This window comes from Crocodylus siamensis, chromosome 1 (assembly GCF_052110815.1).
Source record: "Crocodylus siamensis isolate JL-2025a chromosome 1, ASM5211081v1, whole genome shotgun sequence".
NCBI classification, from domain to species: Eukaryota; Metazoa; Chordata; order Crocodylia; family Crocodylidae; genus Crocodylus; species Crocodylus siamensis.
In genome coordinates, this window is record NC_143395.1 from 264230968 (window position 1) to 264257148 (window position 26181).

Consider the following 26181-nt stretch of genomic DNA (forward strand, 5'->3'; position numbering starts at 1 on the left):
GGTGCCAGTATCATGAACCATGTTTAATACATTTTGAGAAAAGTATGAACTGTAATGTTAATTTTGTGGGCTAGGGCTGAACAATTATTTTCAGCAATGAGAGTAAAGTTTGGCAGACTTGAGGTTGCCTTATACAAAGGTCATTGAGTAGATGACAATAGACATGGTAGAGAATTAAATGGAAAATGTGAATCCTTAACAAAAAATACTTTATTTATTCCTGTGACTTTTTTTTTTACAGTTTTGAGAGACATTTTATTAAATAACCTAATTTGGGAACTTGTGAGTGTCTGTTTCATTTATAATGTGTCAGTGGTAATAATTATACATAGAGCATAGATCACAATGTCAGCTAGGTACTGTGATCAAGTGGTTAGTAACTGTGGGTTCAAGTATTACATGTTCAAGTACTTTATCTGTCTTCACACTACCAAGATTTAGCTTATGTCTTACCCCAAGCTTACAAATATAAAAACTGAGGCAGAAGTGTGAACATATGCAATATATATTATATATGCAATATGTATACATATACTTATGTGATGAGAGGGAAACCAACTGTCTTTCCTAACATAATATTAGGAGTCAGACCACATGAATAACCTTATTTTCTTTGTTCTTAGTCCTGTACTCGGACCATTATACAGTGCTTTCCTTTATATTTGCATCTTGATACAGATGTTCTGGTGCTACCATAGCTGTGAGTTTCTGAACCTTCTGCACTACAACCTGTGCCTAAATTTAAAGTCAATTTACTGTTTTAAAAGGTTTCTAAATATACACAACAGCTATTGCATTTAATTAAGTTTTACAAACTGGTGGATTGTTGTGGATTCAAGAATTTGGAGTTTAGAGTAGCCAAATCATAGAATCATAGAAAACTAGGGTTGGAAGGGACCTCAGCAGGTTATCTAATCCAACCTCCTGCTCAAAGCAGAACCATCCTCAACTAGGTCATCTCAGCCAAACCTTTGTTTAGCCAGGTCTTAAAAACCTCCAAGGATAGGAAGTCTACCACCTCCTTGGGTAACCTGTTCCAGTGTTTTACTGCCCTTCTAGTAAGAAAGGTCTTCCTAATATCTAACCAAAACTTCCCTTAATGCAGCTTGAGACCACCACTCCTTGTTCTGTCATCTGCGACCTTCTGCTTCAGTTTTTATGTGCTCCATCCTCTTTGGAACCACCCCTCAGGTACTTGAAGACTTCTATTAAATCAGTCTTCTCTTCTCCAGACTAAATAAGCCCAGTTCCTTCAGCCTTTCTTCAGAAGTCATGTGCCTCAGCCCCCTAACTACTCCCTAACCATTTTTGTTGTCCTTTGCTGGACTCTTTCCAGCTTGTCCACATTCTTACTGTAGTTGGGGGCTAAAACTAAATGCAATACTCCAGATGTGGCCTCACCAGTGCTGAATAGAGGGGAATAATCACTTCTCTTGATCTGCTGGCAAGACTGCTACTAATGCAGCCCAGTATGCCGTTAGCCTTCTTCACAACAAGGGCACACTGTTGGCTCATATTTAGCTTACTCTCCATTGTGACCCTCAGGTTACAGGTGAGAGATTTACTTAGAACAGTGATGGGCAAACTTTTAAGGCTGTAGGCCAGATTGAACCAGTTTGGGTCAGAAATGGGTGGGTGGGTTGGTTTTAAGACCTAGCCACCATCACCACTTTCCCCACAGTGGCACAAGGAAAACACCTGCAGTTGCCACTTTCCTCCATGGAGACACAAGGAAAGTGCTTGTCACTGCCATTTTCCCCATAGGAACATGGGGAAACCTGCATTGCCATTGCTTTTCCCTGCAGTGGCAGGGGTAACCAACTGCTGCTGAAAACCTCCACTGCCAAAGCCCCATGTTTGCAGGCCAAATGAAATGACTCTGTAGGCCCGATCTGGCCTATGGGAGGTAGGTTGCCTATTTTTGACTTGAAGAATCTGGATATTTTGAAGAATAGGCAGTCCTCGGACTTATGACACAATTGGTTCCTGAAACCCATGTCTTAAGTTGAAATGTTGCAACTCGGAACAAATTTTCCCATAGAAAACTATGTTATAAATGGGGGGTTGGTTAAACCAAGGTCTCATACCCTATTTTCACCAAAAATAACCGAGAATTTTGTACTCAGTTATAGATGAGTAATATAGCTACATTAATATATTCATATTATACATAGCAATCACATTGATTTGTTGGGACTTCTTTGAGGTGACTTTGCTAAACTTTTTGAAGGGCTATTGGTTGGACTTTTTGAAGGGTTCTTGACTGGAGTCTCCTTAGGAGTTTTGGCTGCAGGTTTTTATAGAGTCTTGTCTGTTTTCTTAAAGAAAGTGTCCAAGGAAGTTTGGACAGATGTTCTCCAGGGAGATGGGCCATGCAGAGAACTTGTTCTCTGGTGTGGCATCACATTGGATCAAGTGTTGTAAAGTCAAAACTGACATCAGAAAATTGAAACAAGGTTTCAATTTATAAACATTGTAAGTGCGAAATGTTGTGACTCAAAATGTTGTAAGTTAAGTACGGCTTGTACAGAGAGGTACTTAGTTGGGATGTGCCAAACAGCACCGTTCCAATTTGGCTTCAGTTTCAGTGTTTCAACAGAACAGTTTCTTTTCAAAACCACTGTTCTGTTTTGTTTTGTCAAAACTGTTTTGCTGTTTCAATGCTTTTTCAATGTTTCACCCATACTTATTATGGCAGGCAGGCAGATTGGGGGCCTGCTGGCACCCCCGGGAGGGCTGCTGGGGCTGTGCCAGAATCCACCCAGGGGTGCAAACCACCAGTCTGCTTGCCAAATGACAGAAGCTAGGTGCAGCCACCTGGGACTGGTGCCAGGAAGATCAATGCTGCCATTGGTCCCAAGCAGCAGCAACCAGCTCCTGTCACCTGGCAGGCAGCTTGGGGGTTTGCACCCCTGAGAGGACTCTGGCACAGCCCCGGCAGCCCTCCTGGGAGTGTCAGCAGGCCCCCAATCTGCCTGCCAGATGATAGAATACAGGTGCTGCAGCCTGGGGCCAGTGGCACAGGGCCGGGGTAGATCAGCTGCCTTGATCCCGGAGAGGGGGAGGGTCCCCGCACCATCTGATCTCTCCTGGACCCACACCCTCCTCCAGCCAGCTCTGGTACAGGGCCAGGGCAGATTAGCTTATGCGGGGACCCTCCGCACCCCAGATTTGCACACCTGCCCCGCCACTCACTTCCTGTGCCACCAATGTGGGGTCCCAGTGGCTTACAGCCCAGTGTGGGAAGTAGGGTGCAGGCCTGGGGCTGTGCTCTCCTCCCCACACTAAGTTCAGGTCCCAGGGGGTTGCAAGTCCCTTGGTGCCCCGCTGGCAGCATGGGGAGTGGGCAGGGGGCAAGCATGCCAATCTGGGAGGGGAGGTCCCCGCACGAGCTGATCTGCCCTGGCCCCGTAACAGAGCTAGCTGGAGTAGCATTCAGGCCCAGGGCACATCAGCTGCAGGGTCCCTCCCCCACCCCAGGATCAGCACTGCAGGTCCTTGCACCAGCTGATCTGCCCCGGCCTGTATACTGGAGCTTGCTAGAAGAGGTCCCAGCAGCTTGCAGCCTGGTGCGGTGTGTGGGGTGCAGCCCTGGGACTGCACTGTGCCCCCCCCCGCAACAGACTAGGGTTCCAGCGGCTCACAGCTCTGTGGAACTCAGCCTGGTGGCAGGAGGCAGAGTGCAGCCTTGGCTCTGCCCGCATTCCACTACCGGGCTGAGTTCCATGGGGCTGGAGGAGCCCGTCGGAGCACTCCCCACCAGGCTGAGCCATATGGGGCTGCAGAGCACAGACCTGGCTCTCGCCTGTCTCCCACCACCCGGCTGCTGCTTCGAAACTTAAAATGTTTTTAAACTTTCATAATGTTTCGACTGGCCTCATTTCCTTTTGAGGCTGTTTCAAATCCATGTGTTTCATTTTGTTTTCACTGTTTTGAGCTCAAAATATTTCAAAACAGCATTGAAATGAAACAACCATTGAAATTTTGCACAGCCCTAGTAGTCAGGCATATTAGTCTGAAAGCAAATAACAGGCAGGGTAGATTTTCACCTTATAGACTAACCAAAGTAGTAGATGGATCTCCATATCTGTATAGATTGATATATCTATCTATACATGGCATATATAGATATCTATATCTATGTAGACATATATAGGACAAGCCTTTGTGAGCAGAAGCTCACTTTATCAGATGCTGTAGCTTCAGGTCACAAAAGCTTGTGCTATATATACAGTTATATATCTACTCTGGTTAATCCATAAGCCGCAAATCTACCTTACTGTTAAGTAAGCAGGGCCAAATGAGATGCAAATTGAGAGGAGGCATTGGCTGGGGTTTCCCAGGGGTTTGGGTCCTGGGTCTGGGTCTTCATTAGTGATTTGGAGTTTAGAATTAAGTGCACATTGAGTGAATTTACAGATGACACTATACCAGATGGTGTTGCAGAAATTTTGGAAAATGGGATGGTTTGAAATTAGTCAAATGAAGTTCAGTAAGAACCACACCAAGTCCTGAACATAAGATAGAACAATCACATGTTCTAATACAAATTGGGGAATTACTGGCTAGGCTTAAGTACTGTTGAAATGGACCTGTATGTTGGATTGCAAATTATGAGTCACCAGCATGTTCTCATTGCAAAAAGGCTAATGGTATATGGAGCTGTATTAACAGATATGTTGTCTGCAGGCTGAGAGAAGTGATTCATCCACTCTTTTTCCACAATGCTTAAGCCTCATTTGGAATATTCAGTTCAATTTCAGATACCACTCTCCAAGGAAAGTCATAGACACATTAGAAAAAGTCCAGTGGAAAGCAACAAAAAATTATTAGAGGTCTAATAAACATGTTTTATGATAAAAGATTGAGAGAAATGTAACTATTCAGTCAGCAGAAGAGAAGACTGGGGAAGGGATTTGATAACAGTCTTCAAATATGAATATGAAGGGTGGTCACAAAAAGAATAGAAGCTATTCTCTTTGGCTACAGAGGACAAGAAATATTTTGTTCTTAAATAGCAAGAAGAGAAATGTAGGTTGGATATTATGAAGAACTTGCTAACTATTAGAGTGGTAAAGCATTTGAACAGATTACCGAGCAAGGTTATAGAATCTCCATTCTTCAGAGATTGTAAGAGCAGTTTAGATGGAACTTGACCTAAAGTGTTGAAACAAAGGTGATCATGTCTTGAGTAGGGGTTTTGGATTAGTTGACCTGTTGAAGTACTTTGATGGGTTTTTTTTTTCTTTTTTGTCTTTGTATTCCTTTGCATATTCTACAGAGGATCAAATATAACTTCTCCTACAGTCCATGACATACACATTTTATACCCTCTCAGAATTGCAATGAGTCTCTGTTCTTCTCCTTCTGAATGAATGAGTAAATGAAGTTACTTTAGTTGAGGTCAGCAATAACAATACATCTTTCCAAATAGCATTTACAACCTGAAGTAGGGTCCTGATGCTTAATGAATGGGTTCATGTCCAGAGAGACAGTGGGATCATGAGCATAGGCATGGAATTACGGAGAAAAATATTGGGAACTCCTGGTCTAGATACCAGTTGCATTATCTTTTTATTTTTTAATATTTCTCTCTCATTATTTAATGAATAGTTATTAAATTGGTTTGTGACCTGTTTTCAGCTTTATTTCTGGGATAAGTTTTTAGGATTAAAATGGGCTGAACAGTCTTGAGCCCAAATAGAAGCCTGTCTATTTATCTGTGTGTGTATGCGTATGTATGCAAACATGCTATCTTCACCATGCTGCACTCAGAAACAGCATGTATGTGATGATGATATCTATCTGATAACGTGAAGAGTCATATGGTATCATGCATCCTTGTTTTGTTTCTCCTGATCTCTGCCCACTAATCTGGGTACACTTGAATTTCTTCCAAACTCTGAGCACATTAAATTCAGTTTTAAAATCAAACTGCTAGAAAAAATGGGTTACCTTCTCTCCCCAAAAGTGGAATTCCCTCCCATTCCTTGGCCTAAATAAAAATAAACATTAGTTTAAGCTTACAACAGACAATATCCTGATCCCTATAGCAGACAGGTTTAGAGTGATTAAACAGACAATGTGAAATCCAAGGTGCTACCTAGTCCCAGCCCCTGCCCCCGGCACCTCATTGTTTCAGGGAGTCAATGGCCAGTTAATTACCCACTGCTCTTTACTTCACAGGTGTTAACAATCACCTGTCACATAATTGGTGTTAATAAGGCTTCCTATCTCACAGCTCCTACCACTCAGCCTCACACCCAGGACATTTATTTTCACCAACCGGCCAGGACCAGCCTCTGCAATATGGAACTGTCTCAGCCAGTCCAGGACATATGGTCACCCTAGATAGGTTTAAAGGCAGCTGTAGCACTTCTGAGCAAAATTTCTCCGTATTCCAGTGGTGCAAACTCACTCAGACTAGGTACAGACATTAAAAAAGCCAAGGGCAGAATTGATCAAACTACACGGGTTTCCGTGAAAGGCATAGGTTATATCGGGAGCAATCAGAACACATGCTTGCCCATTGGTGAGGAAAGGATGCAGGCTGCCTGCCCTGACTGAGATCGGTAGGTTGGGGCCACTCCTCAAAGCTTCCCAGTGGGCCCTGCCCCCAGGCTGTCACAGAACCAAGCCAGCACAAACTCTCAGCCCTGCCTCCAGCCAGAGGAGGTCTGTGTCCCTGCATGAGCTGTGGTACCAGTGGCAGCTGGCAGCAGGGCACATGGAGCAGTTTAGGAGGTGTGTGCAAGGGGAGATCTGCTGAGGGAAGCATTAGACTCCTCAGAGCACCAGTGAATGGCAAGCGACAGCAGGAGGTTGGGGAGTTCTCCTTTTCCTGCTACCCAGCGCGACCCTCCTAGACCACCAGGAACATTATGCTGCCAGCTGCCACTAGTGCTGAGCTCCAAGAAGCAATCAGTCAGAGCATCTGAGTACATAGCAAGTACTAGTGCATCTCACTGTGAGGGGAGTTTAGCCAGGGGCCACAAAGGCACCTGACATGCTAGCAAACAGTGACCTAACATGAATCAATAGCGGGATCTGGTACAGAAGTTTGAGAGACTGGTCTAACCTAAATCAGATTAAGTTTGAGTGCACATCAGTCCATGTCTACATAGACGGGTTCCTCCATTTTTAAACCAGTCTATGTGCATTGAACTTCTGTTCTGTTATGGGTGTAGACTGGTGTCACAGGCTGGCTAGGTGCTGTGAGTGTTAAGCTGCTGTGTTTGGGATCAAGGTAGTGAGTCGGGAGTGAAGTAAAGGCAAGTTTACTTATAGGTTAGCATACAACAGTTAACAGAAAGGTTAATGCGACAAACAAATAGTACAATAATAAAGAGCTAATGATAAATAATAACAACAGATAGACAAAATGACAAAGAGTTCCCACATGGGGTTGGCAACTTATCAGCAGTCCCTTTATGCCAGGTGTGTGCCAAGATATTCCAGTGAAGTCAGGTGTCCCTGATCAACGCTGTCTCATGGGTCACTGGGAAGGTCCCTTGGTCAGGATCCAGTCCTCACTCACACTGGGAGTCTGGGGTCCAGGCTTGGTACAGCAATGGTTCTTCTGTCCTGTCCTTCAAACTGGTTACTTGACACACGCATTGCTTTATGCCTTATCTTATGCTAATCTGTTGGTTTTAGAGCCACTCACAATCTTGCCCTATAGCTGTTACCCTATGGGATTAAAAGATGTTAGAAATTATCATGAAAGTTTACCGCCTGAACTCAGGTTCATCCAATAAGCAAATTACACTACATTACTTTGAGGTTTGAAATTAGCATTACTCTGCCCAAGCTCAGCCCCTTGGTTTCCTATTCCTTGGATTCCTTGGAATGTGCTAATTATATTAGGTGGTCAGATCTTGTTATGGCTGACTTTTAAAAAACCTATTAAATCAGCTAATCTTGTAGTTTTGCTTATTTTGGGGGCCCAGTCAATCCCATGATAAATGCAAACAGTTAGATTCAACACTTTGGTTAAACTGGGACAGACAAATTCCACTTGCAGGTTGCAAACTTGCAAGCTTTGCATTAGCTAATCTTAACTGCTAGACAACTGCCTGGATGTCTCCAAAAGCATATATTTATTGCTTGTGATAGTAACCCCTCTGGTTCTGGCCACCACAGACTGGTTTTTGGTCACTTATACCAATTTATACGACTCTAGCTATGGTTCTGAAATATCTTGAGAAATGAAATTTTAAAGTCATGCCATTATTGTGCATAGAAAAAAATGTTTTAAGTCCGCTTTAGATGCACTGCTTGTTAAACATCACAAACAACCCAAATTCCTGCTAATAAAACTTGGATAAATCAAAACTAATATATATATCCTCACTTGGATATAAGTTATCCCCCTTACCCTCATTACTACAAATTACTTCAAGTGTCAAGATTTGTGAAGTCGTATAGTCTCAAAGTATGGAAATGCTCTATTTATACAGTGATAGTGATACTACATCTGGACATGAAATGACAGCAAGCGTGCTGTAGAAAAGTTTGAAGTGACAGTATCACAGACTAGTCTTTCAAACAGGAAATGCTACTTCTTTTCTTAATGCTTATAGATGCCTTACTTTCCTATTCTAGAAAAAATTAGAAGAATTAACTGTCAACTGGACAGCAATCAACCATTTAATTGAAGAACTAAAGAGAAAACCTGCTTCAGGAGTCTGTAAGTATTTCAGTGTGGTTGTACTTGAAATGATTTTACAGATGTACATTTAAAAAGGTGAAACAGAAGTAGGGGACCTGAATCCACTCGATATCCTTTGACTATCTCTGTCTAGATATATGAAACAAGAAAAGTGGTTGCTCTGATTTTCACTCATTTTTTCATTCCTTTCTTTCTGTGGTCTGGTATGCTCCCTCTGCAAGATGCATTAAGATGCACTGCCCATTTGTTTATAGAAAGTGTTTAAAATTATTCTTTTTAAGCACCGTTAGGGTGTAGAAAGAAGTGCAGCTCCCAGGTATAACTCAGAACAATTTCTGCAAAGAGTTACAGTCTTATCTTAGACCAAACAGAACTTTGCTGTTGGTTCCAGGGGGAGGGGAATTTAGCTATGGGCTAGGAGTCTGCAGCCAGGTTCCCATAGCATGGGCCAGGGCTCTCTGCCAGTGCTTGCTATTTTCAGAATGGGAAGGGGCTTGTTCTTGGGGCTTCCCAATTGGTGCTGAGATTTGGGGTGAGTGAATTGGATCCTTGCCCCCCTCCCCCCGTGGGTCTCCAGTACACCCACTCCACCCTCTGGGGTGCTGAAAAACACCTAGATTGAACTCCCTCTGCTCCCTTTCTCCACTCCCATTCAGTAAACAGCAACAGGCTGATTGCTCGGTAGACACAAGTTACAAAAGATGCTACATTTTGAAATGTTTTTATCTGATACCTCATGCAATTAGGGGTTAGATTTTCAACTGATCAGCCATTTTTCAAGCTGTTTGCAGCTGTGCACTTGTGTTTGGTTAAAGCTATAAACTGCTTTCTGTGGCCAAATCAAGTGAAATTTGTCACTTCTGTCTGTACCTTTAATTCAATTAGTAATTAGGGCACTTCAAAAATGTTCCTCTTTCATTGGAAGGGAAAGACTATTAGTGCTGTCAAGTAATGGATCAGAAAAAGGAACATATAGTTAATAGAAGAGGAAGGAATATCTGAATTAATTTTGGTGCGGTTTTTTTACCCCTTTATTTTTCCCAAGTGCCTTTTTTACAAACCATTGTTTTACAGAAAATATACATCAAAAGCTGATGGTGGAAAAACCCCTGCCCTGCAGCATACACTAGTACGTCCATAAAGATAAGACCTGATATTCAGAGAACAACTCCATTTAGACCAGTGATTCTCAACCAAGATGCCATGGCATCCTGGGCTGCTTTGGAGTCCTTTCGAGGGTCCTGCATGGTGCCAGTCAGTGTTAACACTGTTAGGTGTGCAAAAATTATTCACAAGATAAATCCAGAGATTTCAAATAGGAATCCCTAGTGTTGAACAAATTCTGACGTGTCATAGTCTTTCTGAGTTCTTTGCAGTAGAAGAACTTATCTATTATTTTCCCGTTTTCAAAAAAACTGTCAAAACTAAGAGCTGACATTTTCCAAGAGGTGCCTCAAGTCTAATGAGGAGTTCCTCAAGTCTCAAGCAGTTGAGAACCACTTTTCTAGACAGGACTAAGATAACCCCCTTGATTTTGCTAGATTGAATCAAAAGATCAATCAGATCAAAAGATAGGCAGATTAGTCAGCTAGCCATGCCTCTGTCAAAACCTGCCAGGGATGGATCAATTCAAGCAAAGCAGACATCTCTCATTTGTTCATTTTTATGTACAAATTTAGCAAAACAAGTTTCAGTTAATTCTGTCAGGGTTTCGGTGCTGTCAGGGTTCCCATGTCAGACTTCAGTTTCATTGCAAGTAGTAAGCTCCACTAATGGTTTTAAGAAGTTGTGGTGCTTTTTTTTCTCTCTCTCTCTCTTTTTAAAGCAAGGAAACTGCCTTGCATTGATTCCATAGAGAGTTGTGAGGCAGGTCTGAGGATGACATGGCCAAACTGAACGAGATGTGTAAGCATTTTTTGTCATGCTGGGATGCTAAACTTACTATGTCAGGTTTTGTATGTCAGCTGGTTATGTCAGATTCATTTCTTTTTATGAGCTGTAAACTTGCTGCAGCAATGGAAATGGAAAGAACAAAAAAGAAGAGATTCCCACACTAATTCATTATCTATAATCTCAGGATTGCAAAATTATTTATGTACCTTACTTTTGAATATAGAATGTGAATTACCAGCACTTCTCAGATGCAGGAGATGAAACAATAGATGCATAAAATGAAAGTGTTCCTGTTTTATAAGGGATTAGGCAGGAACTATGATTGATTTTTCTCTCTTGTGCCAGGAACACTTAAAATTTGAACCTGTACTCATGGTACCAATTCATGATTCCTCTTTATATGAGACAATTTATTGCAGTACCATTACTATAAATGTAATATCTGTTCTAGCTGCCATTTTCCCATTTCAAGTGAAACTTCAGGAAGTGGGATGCAGTTAGTCAGCTGTTCATGATATTTAACAAGTCCTTTGATTTCACAAAGAAAACCTAATGAATATAGTCCATTGAGAAAAAGGTGCTCTTTTCTGCAGGGCAGAAAACAGCATTAATACAGATTCTAGTTCTGTATTTATTTATTTTTTAACTTAAAGAATACATGCCTTATATCTCAAATATTGTTCTGCAGCTAAAAATAGTATTCCCTTTTTTTCAACTATTTTAAACCATTCTATAGTCATTTTCATGAACTTGTGCAGAGCTGCGATTAGAAAAGAGATGGAAGTTGATGGAAGTCTGAACTAGACTTTTATTCCTCATAGTGATATGGATGCTCAGTAACTGCAGTCAACTTTTATGGTTACAGCCAGTGGCGATGTGTAGGGGGTGCACAGGGGTGCACGTGCACCCCCTGAGAGTGCTGGTGCACCCCCTGTCAAGCCATGCTCCCTGTCTAGGCAATGGGCAGGGGGACAGGTGGGCGTGCCGGTGCTCCCCCTGGGAGCACCAGCCAGGGAGTGGGGCCACCAGCAGAAGTGGCTGTGCCACTTCTGGAACTGGCCACGGATTTTCCGGAAGTGGTGTGGCTGCTTTTTGATGAGTGATATCAGTCGCGGGGGGATCCCCCCCAGTCAGTGCAAGTGGCTCCCAGGGGACCCTCCCCCACCCCACCCATCAACGTGATCAGCTGCCAGGGACCCCTGCCCCCCCACCCCCCAGGTCACTGTCTAGTATTACAGCTCACAGGCTGGTTACAGCTGTCGACTGCATGACTTCTGAACTCATTTTACTTCTTGGTTTTTTTCAGGCTCTGTGAGTTCATTTAGGAAATTGTATTTGAAAACCTTTCTAATATTATAAAAGCCTAATTCTTTTTGTCTGTCTGTCTATCTGTAACACTTTATTCACCCTCTGACTGGCTGACAGAAACAGCCAATCAGAGTGCTTCAAGCGTGGGGGAGCGCTTCCATGATTCCACCACCATGCTCCAAGTATGGGGGAGTGTCGCCACGAAGCCATGCCAAGGACGAGACAAGGGGTGGGGGAGCCAAGGCCAGCAGCACTCTGCAAGAAGCAGAACAGCAGCAGCAGGTGGGGTTAAGTGACAGCACTCCATCCCAGCTCCCGCCTCCCCACGTCATTCTTGATGGGCAATTGGCTAGTATTAACATATAGTTTTAGTTCAGCATGTTAAAGTTTAAGGGCCAGTGTATGACCCCAAGTGATAGTACCATTTAAAAAAAAATACTTATCCCGTGCCTGTGCTAGTTTTGTTTTACTAGTCTTGTTCATACTGGCCATTTAAAACAAGTTAGATTCCCTCATATCAAAACTTGGTAGTTTTCCAACACTTTGCAAATGTAACCAAATAGGCCTGTTCTGCCTTTAGGCATATTATATGTTGGTAATAATAAAAAAAAAATGTTGAGAGTTCCACATGGTTTTTAACTAGCATAAAATACTAGCTTAAAACTATTCAAATCATCAGTGGGAGTTTTGCCAGTGGAATCAGTCAGTGGAATCAGTATTTTCATATGTGAAACTAAAAGGAAACTGACACAGACCTTCAAAGAGAGGGCACCAGTTATTATGTAAGTTCCCAGCCTCAATGAAAAATTGGCATATAAAACTAGAGCCCAGAGGTAAAGATGACTGACCAACATAGTTTGAAAAACACTCTGTGGAACAGTGACAGCACCTCTCGTTGATTATCATTCACTTATTGATTCGGTAGAGACTTTTATAGCAACCAGAATTTAGTGGTGTTCACATTTGTGGTTATGGACAGAAATTACACACAAACCAGTATAAGTGATTGGAAACTACTTTAAAACTGTAACAGAAAAGAAGTTTGGTTAACATAGACTGGTTTCAAAATGGCCAAAACTAGTTTAAGATAGACCTGGATGGATGTGGTATCAGACTAAACTGATTTAGGTTAAAAACACCTAGCAAACATCTGTCCCAGATCCCCTCCTGACTCAAGTTCCTCAGCATTCCAGGATGCTTTGCACCACCCCCAAGCACCCCTCTCATGGTGGCTGGACTATCCTTGGCCTGTTCTGTCTACTCCAGCTTAGCAGGGCTGTCCCTACCCCCAGGCTGTCACAGAGTGGAGGCAGCAAAGCCTCTGTTTTACAACCCTGGTCCTTCCTGTACCTGTCAAACCTGGTCCTTCCTGTACCTGTACCTGAGGTGGGAGGAAAACAGAGCGTCCTTCCCCCCTCTGCAGCCCAGCCCTATGCAGGTTTTCTACCCTCCCCCACTTGGCTAGGACAGTGTGAGTCACTTACATGCAGGTGGGAATGAGGAAAGAAGTCCCTCAAGTCAGGGACTGGCCCAAGCTGGAAACCAGCATCTGCCCAGGTGGGGATTGTCCCCTTGCCTGAGTGCCTAGACAGAGCCCTGGGCTGGAGCAGTGGGGATGGGTATCCTTTCCCATCTCCCATGTGGGCTGATGCCCTGCTCAGCCCAAAGCCCTTTGCTGCAGAGACTTCCCCCTTCTCCCTCCTGGGGGCAGGGCTAAGCGAAACCCAAACTAAGGAGACGATACTCGGGGTCCAAGGGGTGACCATCCCAACACAAAGCAAGGGGGCCAGGACTGCCCGAAAGCCCCTCTGGCTCACCAAGGGCATCCAGGAATGCCTGATTGCCAAAAAAAGCAGCGTATACCTGGTGGAAGCGGGGAGCTATCTCCAAAGAGGAGTATACCTCCTTTGCTCGGGCCTATAGGGGGGCTGTCAGGAAAGCTAAGGCGGACACAGAGCTAGGACTTGTGTCCAAAATCAAAGATAACAAAAAGTCCTTTTTCAAATATATAGGGAGGATGAAGAAAGCACCAGGAAATGTGGGGCCCCTGCAAGATCCTCTGGGCAATCTGGTGGTTGTGCCAGAGGAGAAAGCAGACCTCTTTAACCAATTCTTCACCTCTGTTTTCTTGGGCAGGGACCAGGACTTCCCCAGCGTGATGCAAGACGGACTCGAGGGGAACACCTCCAGACCTCAGGTTGGGGAGGACTGGGTTAGAGAGCTTCTGGAGGGGCTGAATGTGTTCAAATCAGTGGGTCCAGATGCTCTCCACCCCAGGGTGTTGAGGGAGCTAGCAGGGGTTATGGCAGGGCCCTTGGCACTGCTTTATGAGCACTTGTGGTGCTCGGGCCAGATGCTGGATGATTGGAAGGTAGCCAACATGGTCCCCATCTTTAAAAAAAGGGAGGAGGGAGGACCCAGGCAACTATAGGCCCATCAGTCTTACCTCAATCCTAGGGAAACTGTATGAGAAGATCATCATGGAGCACATCTGTGATGGGCCGGCCTCAGAGATGATGCTTAAGGGCAACCAGCACAGTTTCAATAGGGGCAGGTCATGTCAGACCAACTTGATTGCCTTTTATGATCAGGTCACAAAAGCTTTGGATGCAGGTGTTGCCATGGATGTAGTCTTTCTGGACTTCAGCAAGGCCTTTGACACCATCTCCCACCCCATCCTCATTAAGAAATTGATGCCTACACAGTCAGATGGATTGCAGATTGGCTGAAGGGTCGCACTCAGAGGGTGGTGGTGGATGGGTCATATTCAATCTGGAGAGAAGTGGGCAGCAGAGTCCCCCAGGGCTCGGTCCTTAGGCCCATGCTGTTCAATCTCTTTATCAGCGATTTGGATGACGGGGTGAAAAGCACCCTGTTTAAATTCGCTGATGATACCAAAATTTGGGGTGAGGTGAGCACACTAGTAGGGAGGGAAAGACTGCAGCAAGACTTGGATAGGTTACAGGGGTGGGCTAGCAAAAACAGGATGTGCTTCAACACTGACAAGTGCAGGGTGCTGCACTTGGGCAGTAGTAACCAGCAGCACACTTATAGAATGGGAAACTCCCTTCTTGAGAGCATGGAGGCAGAAAGGGATCTTGGAGTCGTTATTGACTCCAAGGTGAACATGGGCCAACAATGTGAGGTCATGATTGGAAGAGCTAACCGGACCTTGTCATGCATCCACAGGTGCATCTCTAGCAGGGTCAAGGAGGTGATGCTCCTCTTCCTAGCAACACTGGTCAGGCCACAGCTGGAGTACTGCATCCAGTTCTGTGTGCCTCACTTCAGGAGGGATGTGGACAACATTGAGAGGGTCCAGAGGAGGGCCACCCGAATGATCCGGGGACAACAGGGCAGACCCTACAATGACAGACTGCGGGACCTGAACCTATTCAGCCTTCACAAGAGAAGGCTGAGGGGGGACCTGGTGACAGTCTATAAACTTACTAGGGGGGACCAGCAGGGTTTGGGAGAGAACTTGTTTCCCCTAGCACCCCCGGCATAATAAGGAATAATGGCCACAAGTTGTTGGAGAGTAGGTTTAGATTAGACATCCGTAAGAACTACTTCACTGTCAGGGTGGCTAGGATCTGGAACCAACTTCCAAGGGAAGTGGTGCTGGCTCCTACGCTGGGGGCCTTTAAGAGGAGGCTTGATGCCTACCTAGCTGGGATCATTTGAGCCCAGTTTTTTTTCTCCTGCCCTGGCAGGGAGTCGGACTTGAAGATCTATAAGGTCCCTTCCGACCCGACTTCTATGATTCTATGATAAGGTGGAGGGATTCCCCTCTGCTCTGGCTGCAGGACTGTCTGGTGACCCAGCCAGAGGCAGGGTACCCCCACTGAGAGGGGTCCCCCCCATGTGGGCCAATGCCTGTTTCCAGGTCTAAGCTGGATGGACCCTTCTTCCCCTCTCTCCCCCCTCCCCCCTGCAGCAGGGGACAGCAAGAGGTAGGGGGTGTGTGTGGGCATATAATGCTGGTTCAGCAGCATTCAGGTGTCCTTAGCAGTGGCCGGCAGGCTGGGAGGTGTGCTTTAGCGCCCCCCAGCTTCTGGCCTGGGTCACTGCAGGCCTCTTGCTGCCTTTCCAGAAGTAAAAGTGAACATTGGTTCACTTCATTATCAGTTCAATCTACGCAGCTTAAAGAAACCTGTGAAGATTGAATCAGTTCTGCCTCAGGCTTTTTAAGCCTCTGTACTTCACTTAGTCTGTATGTCAGAGCAAAGAAGAGAATGATAAAATAAGTGGCTGGTCCTTGTGACGCTGTCAAATGTCACTATCTACTCTGGTTACAGAGCTCTTGCCAGGGGGCGTTGACAAATATACATCCTGTGACTATCTTCTTTGGAAGCAGGGATGGAGAACAGGGCTAGAGTTGTGTTTATAATGATTTCTGTGCCCATGTGAGCCTTTCTGTAATAATTTCTTGAGCACGGAGAAAGTCTACAAAATGTCCCTAATATCCCACTGGGCCAGTATGCCTTCAGGCATAATGAACAGAAAACTACTTTTCCAGCTAGGAAAATGTACTTAGCTGAAGGGTATGTCAGAAACTTTAGCTAAGCTCGACTTCCAAGACTGGTTGATTCAAAAGCAAATTGTGCTAGGTATCCATACTTGACATTTGGAACGTGAAATTATGTGAACATCACTAACCAAACATAACCCATGCTTTACATAGCCAGCAGTATGAAAAACATTACAAACAGAAGGAAATGCAGGGCTTTTCTGGCTGCGTAGTGTGTTATTACACAGTAGAGACTAATTTCAGGAATGCCTTTGTATCTGTCAGCATACCATCTTTCATCTGAAACTGCTGCATATGTGTTTGTGTTTACTATATGAGGAAAATGTTCATTTGACAGTATATATTATACTGAGATTTGCAAAACAGTGCCAGTGTCCTCTCTTCTTGCATTCATAACTTTCACTCTTTTTTGAATTACATTTTCCATGATTTGTATCTGTTTAGCTATAGGTTCATTTTAGCAAGCCTGTGCAAATTTTTTGGCCACTTTTTTGTTCAGCAAGGCATATCTGAAAGCACATTTTGTAAATAATATTTTAAAAGAATCCCTTTTTTTAATGGTACTGCTAAAACAAATATGTAAAGATAATATAATAGGACATTAGAAAAAAATCCTACTTCTATTTGAAGTAATTCTTGCTACTTTTTATAAGTCAAATCTGTCACTCACTTGCTATTTTCTAGCAGTCAAACATAATTAGACATGTTTAGGTTAAAATTACTTCTCTTTATTCTTACCATTAGTTTAACTCAAGCATGTGAGAATATTTTGCATAGTCAATTGCACTTTCTCTCTGAAGTTTTATTCAAGCAGCTTTCTCTTTGATTTTTGTGAGTATTTCACTTTGGGAAAAAGAAAGAAAGGAAGAAAATGTAATTATAAAACTAGAAAAATGAGCAGGGGAAATCAGAGTCAGTGTAATACTAAAACTTTTAATTCTTTATTTTAAAATGATACTGTATTTTGAATGAGCTGTTAAGTTAAAATACAGCCCTTAATTAGGACTGTGGGTTTTAATATATTTGAAAATGCAAAATGTTTTTACACAGTTTACAAATGTAGCCTGTGGAAAAACTATGGTACAAAGTGGAACAGGGGCTAGAAGTGAGTAGGTCAGGGAGAAACTGCATATTCATTCACAGTTCGTGGTTTTGAAGCCCTGTTGGTTAACTAATGCCACTTGGACTGCCTATTTGGCCTTCCAGTTGCCTATCGTCTTAAGCTTGAGAAATTGGGAATGAGAAGAAACACTGACTGAAGATCTAGTCATTATTTCCAGTTTTCTCGGGCACTTTGGATTTGCATTTCAGAAGTGGGGTGTTCCAAATTTTAGCAAATTGAAACTAGATAAGAAATGAGCTTAGACCTTTTTCCAATGCATTTGTTCCCTATGGGGAATGGATCCTAAGTGCCCTTCTCCATCCTATTTGAAACAAGAGGTCCAGCAGCCAGTCCATACCTAACTCAATGGGAAAGTAAATTGTAAGCCTTCAAGCAGGAGTGCGCTAAAATTGCTGTCCCACAGTTGGCAGCTGGGCATGCTACCAGCACTGTCCTGTGATACCAATGTTCAGGGTACAGAGCTGATCTGTTGTGCCTCTGGTATGCATATATTATTAGTGCATTTAAAGTTGTGGGAAAGCCATAGACGGGCTGCAACAATCATGTTTGTATGCCATCAACAGTGAAAACTCATCAAAATTGATACTGCCTTTTTTTTCCCTTTTAAATAAACATAAATGCAAAAAAGAAAAAGAAAAGATGTACCTTAAAATAACAAAAAGCTTACAGGAATATTTCAATAGTTAGGCTTCCCACAGCATCACTAGTGAGGTTATGTTGCCTATATGTAGACATATTTCTTGCTAATTGTATAGTTGAATAATTTAGCGTTCAAGGACAGTTGCTGTCTGCAGGACAAATGAGAAAAAAGTACAAAACAGCAGCAGCAAATCATCTTTGGGCAATGATACAGGGTATCAGAAACTATTCTTTCTTTAAGAGTATTCCACTGCTTTTTGTTTCTGAAGCACTTATTCTCCATTTAATATATGTTGTGTTTGCATGAACATATATGCTGTATTTTTAATTGTCTTTATCAGTAATTTTAAAAAGCGCCATAATCAAAGCCTTATTTATTTTACTGTAAGCATATGAAAAGATAACATTAGTACATCAGAATACATATTTAGAGAACAGGAGATTAATTTAATAATGATGGTGCCACATGTCTGCTTATAGATGATGGGAGTTTGCATATCTCAGTTCAGAGCATCCATATTTGGCCCGTTATTAAAATTAATTCACTTCCTCAGTGGAATGATGGAGCCATTACAAACTGCATGGCTATACTATACAAGAATATGGAAGGTTAGGAATTGAAAATAAAATGGCAACTACATCCATCAAAGCGGACAAGCATCTAAGCCCTTAGTTTCATATATTGTCAGAAAATGATCCTCCTGCCCCCTTCAGTCCTCTCTCCTTCCTCCTCAACCCCTGTCCTTCTCACACAAAGCAGTCATTTTGGACATCAGTAAAGCCAGTTCCATTTACAGAATAACCAGTACCCCACAGCAGCACCTCAGTATTTATTGGAGGTCACCCATTCCAAGTAATGACCGAGTCTGCTGTTGTTTAGTTTGTGATAACTTAGGGAGCGACACCATGTGGAAATGAGGGAAGCATTTGTTTTTTTTTTTATAACCATCAAGTGTACCTCAGTTTATCTGTAATCATGTCTTGCCTGGCTGCAGAAATTCAAAACAAAGGAGTATTGAAAGGGAAGACGAGAGGAAAAGCAACACTCAATGTAAGGAACTAGAGAGGTAGTAAGCTGTGTTAGTGTGAAGTCAGGCAGAAGGCAGGGTGAAGATGCACCTTATAAACTAAGTAAGATATAAATAGAGCATATGCTTTTCTGAACTCAATTTAACTTTATCAGATGCTGTGGAAGGATAAGCATAGAGCAACATGTAAAGAGGAGTGAGTGATTTGAATACCAAAGCTGTTCATTCATTCTTGCATGCAGCGAACACTGTGTCTGTCTGACAGAGAGAGCATATGGACAGTATAAGCAGGTGATGGCATATATGGCGTTGGTAGAGTTGCAGGTGAATGAACCTCAGATGTTGTTATAGGAATGACTGAACACTGATCCGACATCAGCTGCGGAAAGCCACAAAAGCCCACGTGTCAGAAACACTTTAGCCTCCTGGACATTCCATGGCTGACCTTAGGGTTGCTGTTCTTGGGCAGCAAAAAAAATTAAACTACTTTGAATGGGGACAAAAAAATCATCCACAGACTGGATTGCAATAAGTATGGTTTAATCAGGGGCTACAGATTCTTATTCCATGACCTGGATTAGCTTTAGCAGCCCCTTTGGTCCAAAGAGTTCTTTGGTTGTTTGCTTCTCCGAGCAGTGTCACGCTCCTTCTTCCCCTGACCCTTCCTCTCCCTCCTCCTCCCCACCTTTCGTATTCATATCACTGACTCCACTTGAGAACTGCTTTGTGCTGTCCTTGCAAAGGTAAGAGATTGCTGTAGAAAAGACCAGAATATCTTGGAGACCAGTGGAAAAAGCTATTAATCAGGTAATACTTCCAGCGGGTTCCAGCTTGGCTGGCAAAGTTTACTCTTGTTAGACCACACATAAATTCAAAGAGAATATTTAAGAAGCTGTCTAGGTCCTGTGTCCCTATTTCCTCCTCTTCTATGTGCTGTGTACCTTTGGGTAAAGGAAAAAATAATGCTTTCTTTGAAAAGCTTTTTTGAGCCATTTGAATGAATGATTCTTATAAGTTACTCAACTAAAATGGCTCACAAGTGGCCACCCCTGCTGGCCTCTCATGATTATGTGATTGAAAATAGGGGGCCATGCAGAGATCCAGTCCTCAGACAACTTAATTTGAGGCAGTTCTATCATTTGATTAGCTTTTACTTTAAGATGCCTTTTCTTTTTTTTACATATGTGCCTCATTTAACAAACAGCAGCACAGCACACAGCTGAATCTTTTACCATTGGATGGACGATTTTTCAAGGTCGGGACCCAGTTGCATGAGAAGTTTTATTTTTCAATGCAGCTGACATCAGACACAAGCTGAAAGACAAACTTGTCTAATAAAGCTTTCAGATTCAATTTACTCTCTGCATAGAGCTTGAGGAATCTCTGGAGGTCATTCACAGCATGTGCCACAACACCAACAGGGAGAAGTAATGAAAAGAGCCTGGATAAAAAGCTGACACCATGCCTCCAAAGTTGCATGAATAAAAACATAATAAGCAAGTTTATAGACAGAGTTTCATATGAATATCTGTATTTCTCAGGGTTTCTATCTTGATCTCTGACTCTAGAACATTTTGACGCATAGATTTGTTTCTGCATTATCTAAGTGAAAAATATTACAAAAATATGTTTAAACAACCGAAGTCTGATTTAAATCGTTTCATATTAAACACAGCCTATTGCCAAGGTCTCAGAGTATACTGAATCATCTAAGAATAAATTGTCTGCAGTATACAAGCATAACAGTACAGTTCACAAATAGAGCTGTTGGCATTTACTTAAATTTTGCTCAAGTCAACCATGTAAGAATTTGCCTTAGATAGCTTTTATTGTCCGTGTATCTATAATGAAATACAAAATATAAAACTAAATTTATTTAGCTACAGCATTCAATATAGTGGGTGGATATCTGATGGTTTTGTGGTGGGGGTTGACACAACCACAGGTAGATACTAGCTCAACTATCAAGTTTTATGCAATGAAATTATTTGCAGGTTATTATTTACTTTTCCCACCTTTAAATAATATCTAATGACTTCTTTTCAATAAAGTGAGCTTCCCAGATTTCCCTTTCATTTAAATTTTTTCACCAGGTAATAAAGAACAACAGAATATGTAAAGTATATTTTGATTAGACCATGAAACTTCATGGATATGGGTATATAGACTTGATCAAAATGCCAAACCCCATTTCCTTTTCCCCATAATTTCAAACACTCTTACTTAAACCCAAGTAGCAAGTAACACCGTGAAAATAAGATTCACGTAAGATGAAATGGTGTGCCTGACTCAAACACATGAATTTTAAGGAAAAAACTGTTTCTCCTCTGAAACGATAAAGTGATCAACCTTCAGGGGGAAGTCTCCTCTGAGATTTGAGTACAGACCTGGGACAGGCAACAACTGTGGCTTGGGCTCTGGCTCAGGCTCCAGCTCCAGGCCAGAGCTGTCAATGCTACTGCTGCCTTTTGGGCTGGGATTACTCATGTGACAGGAGAGAGGGAACACAGGGTAGGGAGTTCAGGGGAGATGATATACTATATGTTGGGGGCCAATCTTGCTGCCTGGCTGCCTGCCACTGCTTTCTTCACCACGGCCATGGGCAATGCATAGGCGGTGCACACAGCTGCACATGCACCCCCTAAGACTGGCCATGCACACTCTGGAAGCAACATTTGCAAAACCGGAAGTACTGGTAGAAGTGTACTTCTGGTCTTCCACTGGTGGTGCTGGGCTCAGCGATCGACTGCTGGGGGACCCTCCCCAGCTGGCGACTGGCTGCTGGGGGACAACCCCTGGTCAGCGATCTGATGCCCCTCCCACACTTGGGAGGTACCAGTTGCCCATGACCACAGCGATGGGTAGAATGAGCATAAGATAATCATCCAATAATTAAATTTTATACAAGGAAAATGATTACAAATTTATATTTTTCCATGATAAAGTCTAATTCTTGGGGAGTCCATGTTAAATTCAAAGATGTCTTGGATACAGACAAAGATGGTACATTCAAAACCTGCTCTAAGATCTAAGCCAGTTATTTCCTATAAAAGTAACAATGATGTAATGTGGAAGATGCCAGACTTTGAATTCAGGCATTAGTTGGTATATCCTCAGAGGTATCCTCATTAGAATCCCAAATCTTCAGAAGTGTAGTTCCAAAGTTACAGCTAATATTATTCATTATTTAAATCTCCCCTTGTCCAGTACTCAAAACCTAAAAACGCCTTCCGTCTTCTCTCAACCGGGTACATTATTTCTCTGTCCCTTTTTGCTGTTAGGATGGCCTGAGTTGAGGAGACTTCAGATGGAATTGTTATGAAAAAGAAATCTTTTTTTTTTCTTTTTGCTTCCTTTTGACCTAATCAGTAGAGTAACTAAGTGGGAGGCAGGACAGGCACTAGCCCTGGCACCAACTTTGAGGAGAGAGAGGGTATGCAAAAACAGCAAGCACTGCTGCTGTTGGCCCATGGCTGCTGCAACTGCCAGCAGCTACTGGCACTGTCCTGTGCACTGCTGCTGCCCAGGAGGTAAAATCAGTTCTAACCAGTTCTGTCTCTGGAAATACTTATGTCTACTGACAACCACATTTGATAACATCTTTTTTTTAGTTATTCACTAAAAAATAAATTGTGTAGTAAATTCTGGGGAATATCTTGTATACATTTCTTGCTTTTGACTTCCTTCTGCTCCTATTAATTGTCATTTATTTGCAATTGATTCTCTTGCTCCCCTCCCTCCCTCATGTGAGTGTTTTCTTCCTTACCGTCTATCCTCCGTCTGCTCAGGGTGTACCAGAACCCTCTTTGCCATTTATCCTGGTATTTCTGTAACAGTTGGAACGTCTGTGGAGACAGACTTGCCTGTGCTAATGCTTCTAACTGAAGAGAGAGTACAAAGCCTGATGCAGGCTGTCTAGGATGAAAAGTTAAGATCTCTATCGTTCTGTCAGCACTTCTTCAGGCATCTACTGCACCTTCCTGTTGAGAGCAAGAGGGAGCATGCAGAACAGAAAAGACTTGTTCAGGTTCTAGAAGACCAGATTTAGGAAAGAAGAGATATGTAGAGGACTGGACCCTCCCTTTATACTCGCCCAGAAATCTCTCCTTCGTATCAAACTTTCCTTCGTGGGGTTTAACTCATTGCCATCACTGGAGCATCGCAGCACAGCCAAACAGTGTTAGAAAGCAGTAAGGGAGGGAAATAAATATTTTAGAAGAGACCTGAATTACTGATTTTTTTACTTCACCTGATCAGTTGGGGAAGAGAAGAGAAACTTGTTTAAGACGAAGCTAAATCAAAATTACATAACATCATTTAAACCCAGGGTCTTCAATGCTATGCATTTCAAAGCTTCTCAGATTGGATCAATGCAGATAACATATTTTTACAGTAGACCAAATTCTGCACATTGAAGTAAAATAATGAAGTGAGGATGCATTTTTTTAAGTTTCTGTTTGTTGGGGGAGGGGGGGGGTTCCTCCCATTTTATATACTTGATTAAAATATTACTGGCATCAAGAAAGAAGAAACCCCATGAGCTAGCTTGCTAGCAAGATGTATTTGCTTGGTTTTGCCTTTCTGTGATTGTCTGTACTTAAAAAGCTGAGTGAATGCAAGACATACAAGGGAACTGAGCAGATATCGCATGAACATGTATAATGAATGCAAAAAGAAGTTGGGCACAGGTTTAGGTGCAATAAAGAAGAAAGCTATATCTAACACTTCTTATTCATGTAATCATTTTTGGAGATTTTTGAAAATCATACACATGGAGAAGGTGAAAACTTAAAGGACTTTTGTGCACAAAATATGGATGATTGCCAAAAATTTATAAATTTTGAGAAAACGGAGCTATTGGCAACATTCAGGTTTTTTTTATCCCCTTTCATGACAGATGACTTCAATGCACTGACTGCCAAAATGAACAAACAGTTACTTTTGGACAGTGGTGCACTGGGAATGAAATTGTTGCCAGAGTGACATCTAATTGAAAGACATACTAAATTGTTGAATTTTTTTCTTCCACTGACAAAGACAATACCGACTGCTGCTGGCATTATCTGTAACAGATGTTCTCAACATTTTCTTAAGATGAAGACGTCTTCCTATGCATACTGTCTAATGCAGGGGTGGGCAATTATTTTGGGCAGAGGGCCACTTACTGAGTTTTGGGAAGCCTGAGGGTCGCATGACAGGCAGCCAGGGGCAGATAAATATTAATTTTCTAAATTTTTTAGGGGCCCCGTGGGCCATATAGAATGGCCTGGAGGGCTGCATTTTGCCCACCCTGGTCTAATGGAATGCCTCTGCTACTATTCTCAGTCACACAAGCAACTTATCTCCATCCATTTCCATATAACCTTTCTCTAACCAAAACACATGCTCATACAGAAAGTACCATTGGGAAAGAATGTACATGCTGCTTAAAGGGTTACAGGCCTTGATTGGCATGTATGAAAAATATTAGGGAAAGTAGTAAGAAGAGAGAAACTGGAAAAAAATAATTCAACTACTCTTAAAATGCCGTTGTTTGGTTACCTTCCAATGAAATCTTTGGGTGTTTTGGGAAACCTTGAAAGTTTAACTAAAGAAGCCAGAAAGTGATTATCCAGAAACTACAAAGAAAAAAAAGAAAATAGTAAAATATAGAAAAATTATTACTTCCTTATGTAATAGTAGTAGTAGTTTATTTACAGCTTTCATCAAAACAATACACTAATATGAAGAATACAAATTATATATAATAAAATAACATTTAATATATAATTTTGCTAAAAAATACAATAAGATTATTCATTCTGCCAGTTAATACAAAATTTTAAAAAATAATATAATATACCTCACTTATAAAGCATCATTTAGGCTGCAAGAAACATAAGCAGTAATTTTTCAAAAGTTCTATTTTAGAAGTAACATTTCACAGATCAGCTCCCGCAGTACCTCAGCATTGCTTTAAAAAAAAAGCAGCCCTCTTTTGGTAGTTCAACTCATAAAAGGTGATGAGCCATTCCTGGTTGCCAGCAAAGAGTTAAAACATTCCTCTTCATTCAAAATGAATTTCTTGGGCTGCAGAGAAACCAGGTAACTTGTCATCAAAAGCTCAGACTGCAAGACGTATTCACAAGGTAAACAAATTTTGTTTAGTTATGCTTTTCTCTAAGCAATCTCTTAATACTTTTGGCAGATAAACTATCCTTAACAACACAATACACTACAGAACAAATCTCTCATCTCCATAATATAACTTGAAATGTAGAATCAAAGTTTTAGTTGGTCTTACCCCAGAAAAATCTGTGGTCAAAAGTCCTTTTAAATGTGCCATTGTCTTGAAGTGTTCCTCTGTTAAAAAAAAAAAAGAAAAGAAAAGAAAAAGAAAAGCAATAGAAGTACTGAAAATAAAATGAAGAAGTCTGTGGACCAGCACAAAATGGAGGTATTCCTGTACATCAGATGCAGATTGACAATGACTGGCAGTTCTTGTGTCACACACATAACTTCCTCTTGGATCAAAATATTGATAGCGAGCAGTTACAAACCATGAAGTGGTCTAGTTTAGTTGACACATGCCCTTTAAAAATGTGTAATTTCCAAAAAGATAGGCCCTTCCAAATACAAATTTTAAAAAGTTTGGGTATTATTATGATTTTTCCATATGGAAGCAGTCTGGTATGTGGCCAAAAATACTGGCCAAAGAAAATGCTAATACTAATACTTTTATTTAAATTTATAACAAGATCTGAACGTATTCTGATTATTACCTTTTATTATTATTTTGATTGTGGCTTTTTGAATTTCTTAGTAGCACAAAGTTTTACCTTCCTTTCCTTTCCACACCAAGTCCAAATCTTGATCCTAATAGGCCTACCTACTAAATCTGGCAATGATGCTAGAACCTCCCACGCAAATTGAAGCCAGACTGAATTTCTCTCAGCTCTAGTTTCACCTGAGCTTTACAATTTAAGAATAAAGCATCATTGTTCACAAA

General features: G+C 42.0%; 1 protein-coding gene across 7 annotated transcripts in view; it reads left to right on the forward strand.

The window, feature by feature from the left end:
* The window catches only part of DMD (dystrophin), a 2140576-nt gene that overhangs the window by 1520726 nt on the left and 593669 nt on the right, over positions 1–26181 (forward strand). For all 7 annotated transcript variants that reach the window (XM_090061814.1, XM_090061802.1, XM_090061811.1 and 4 more), the window contains one exon: positions 8605–8689. In XM_090061814.1, coding sequence (XP_089917940.1) covers positions 8605–8689 — 85 coding nt within the window. The remainder of the gene's footprint in view (positions 1–8604; positions 8690–26181) is intronic.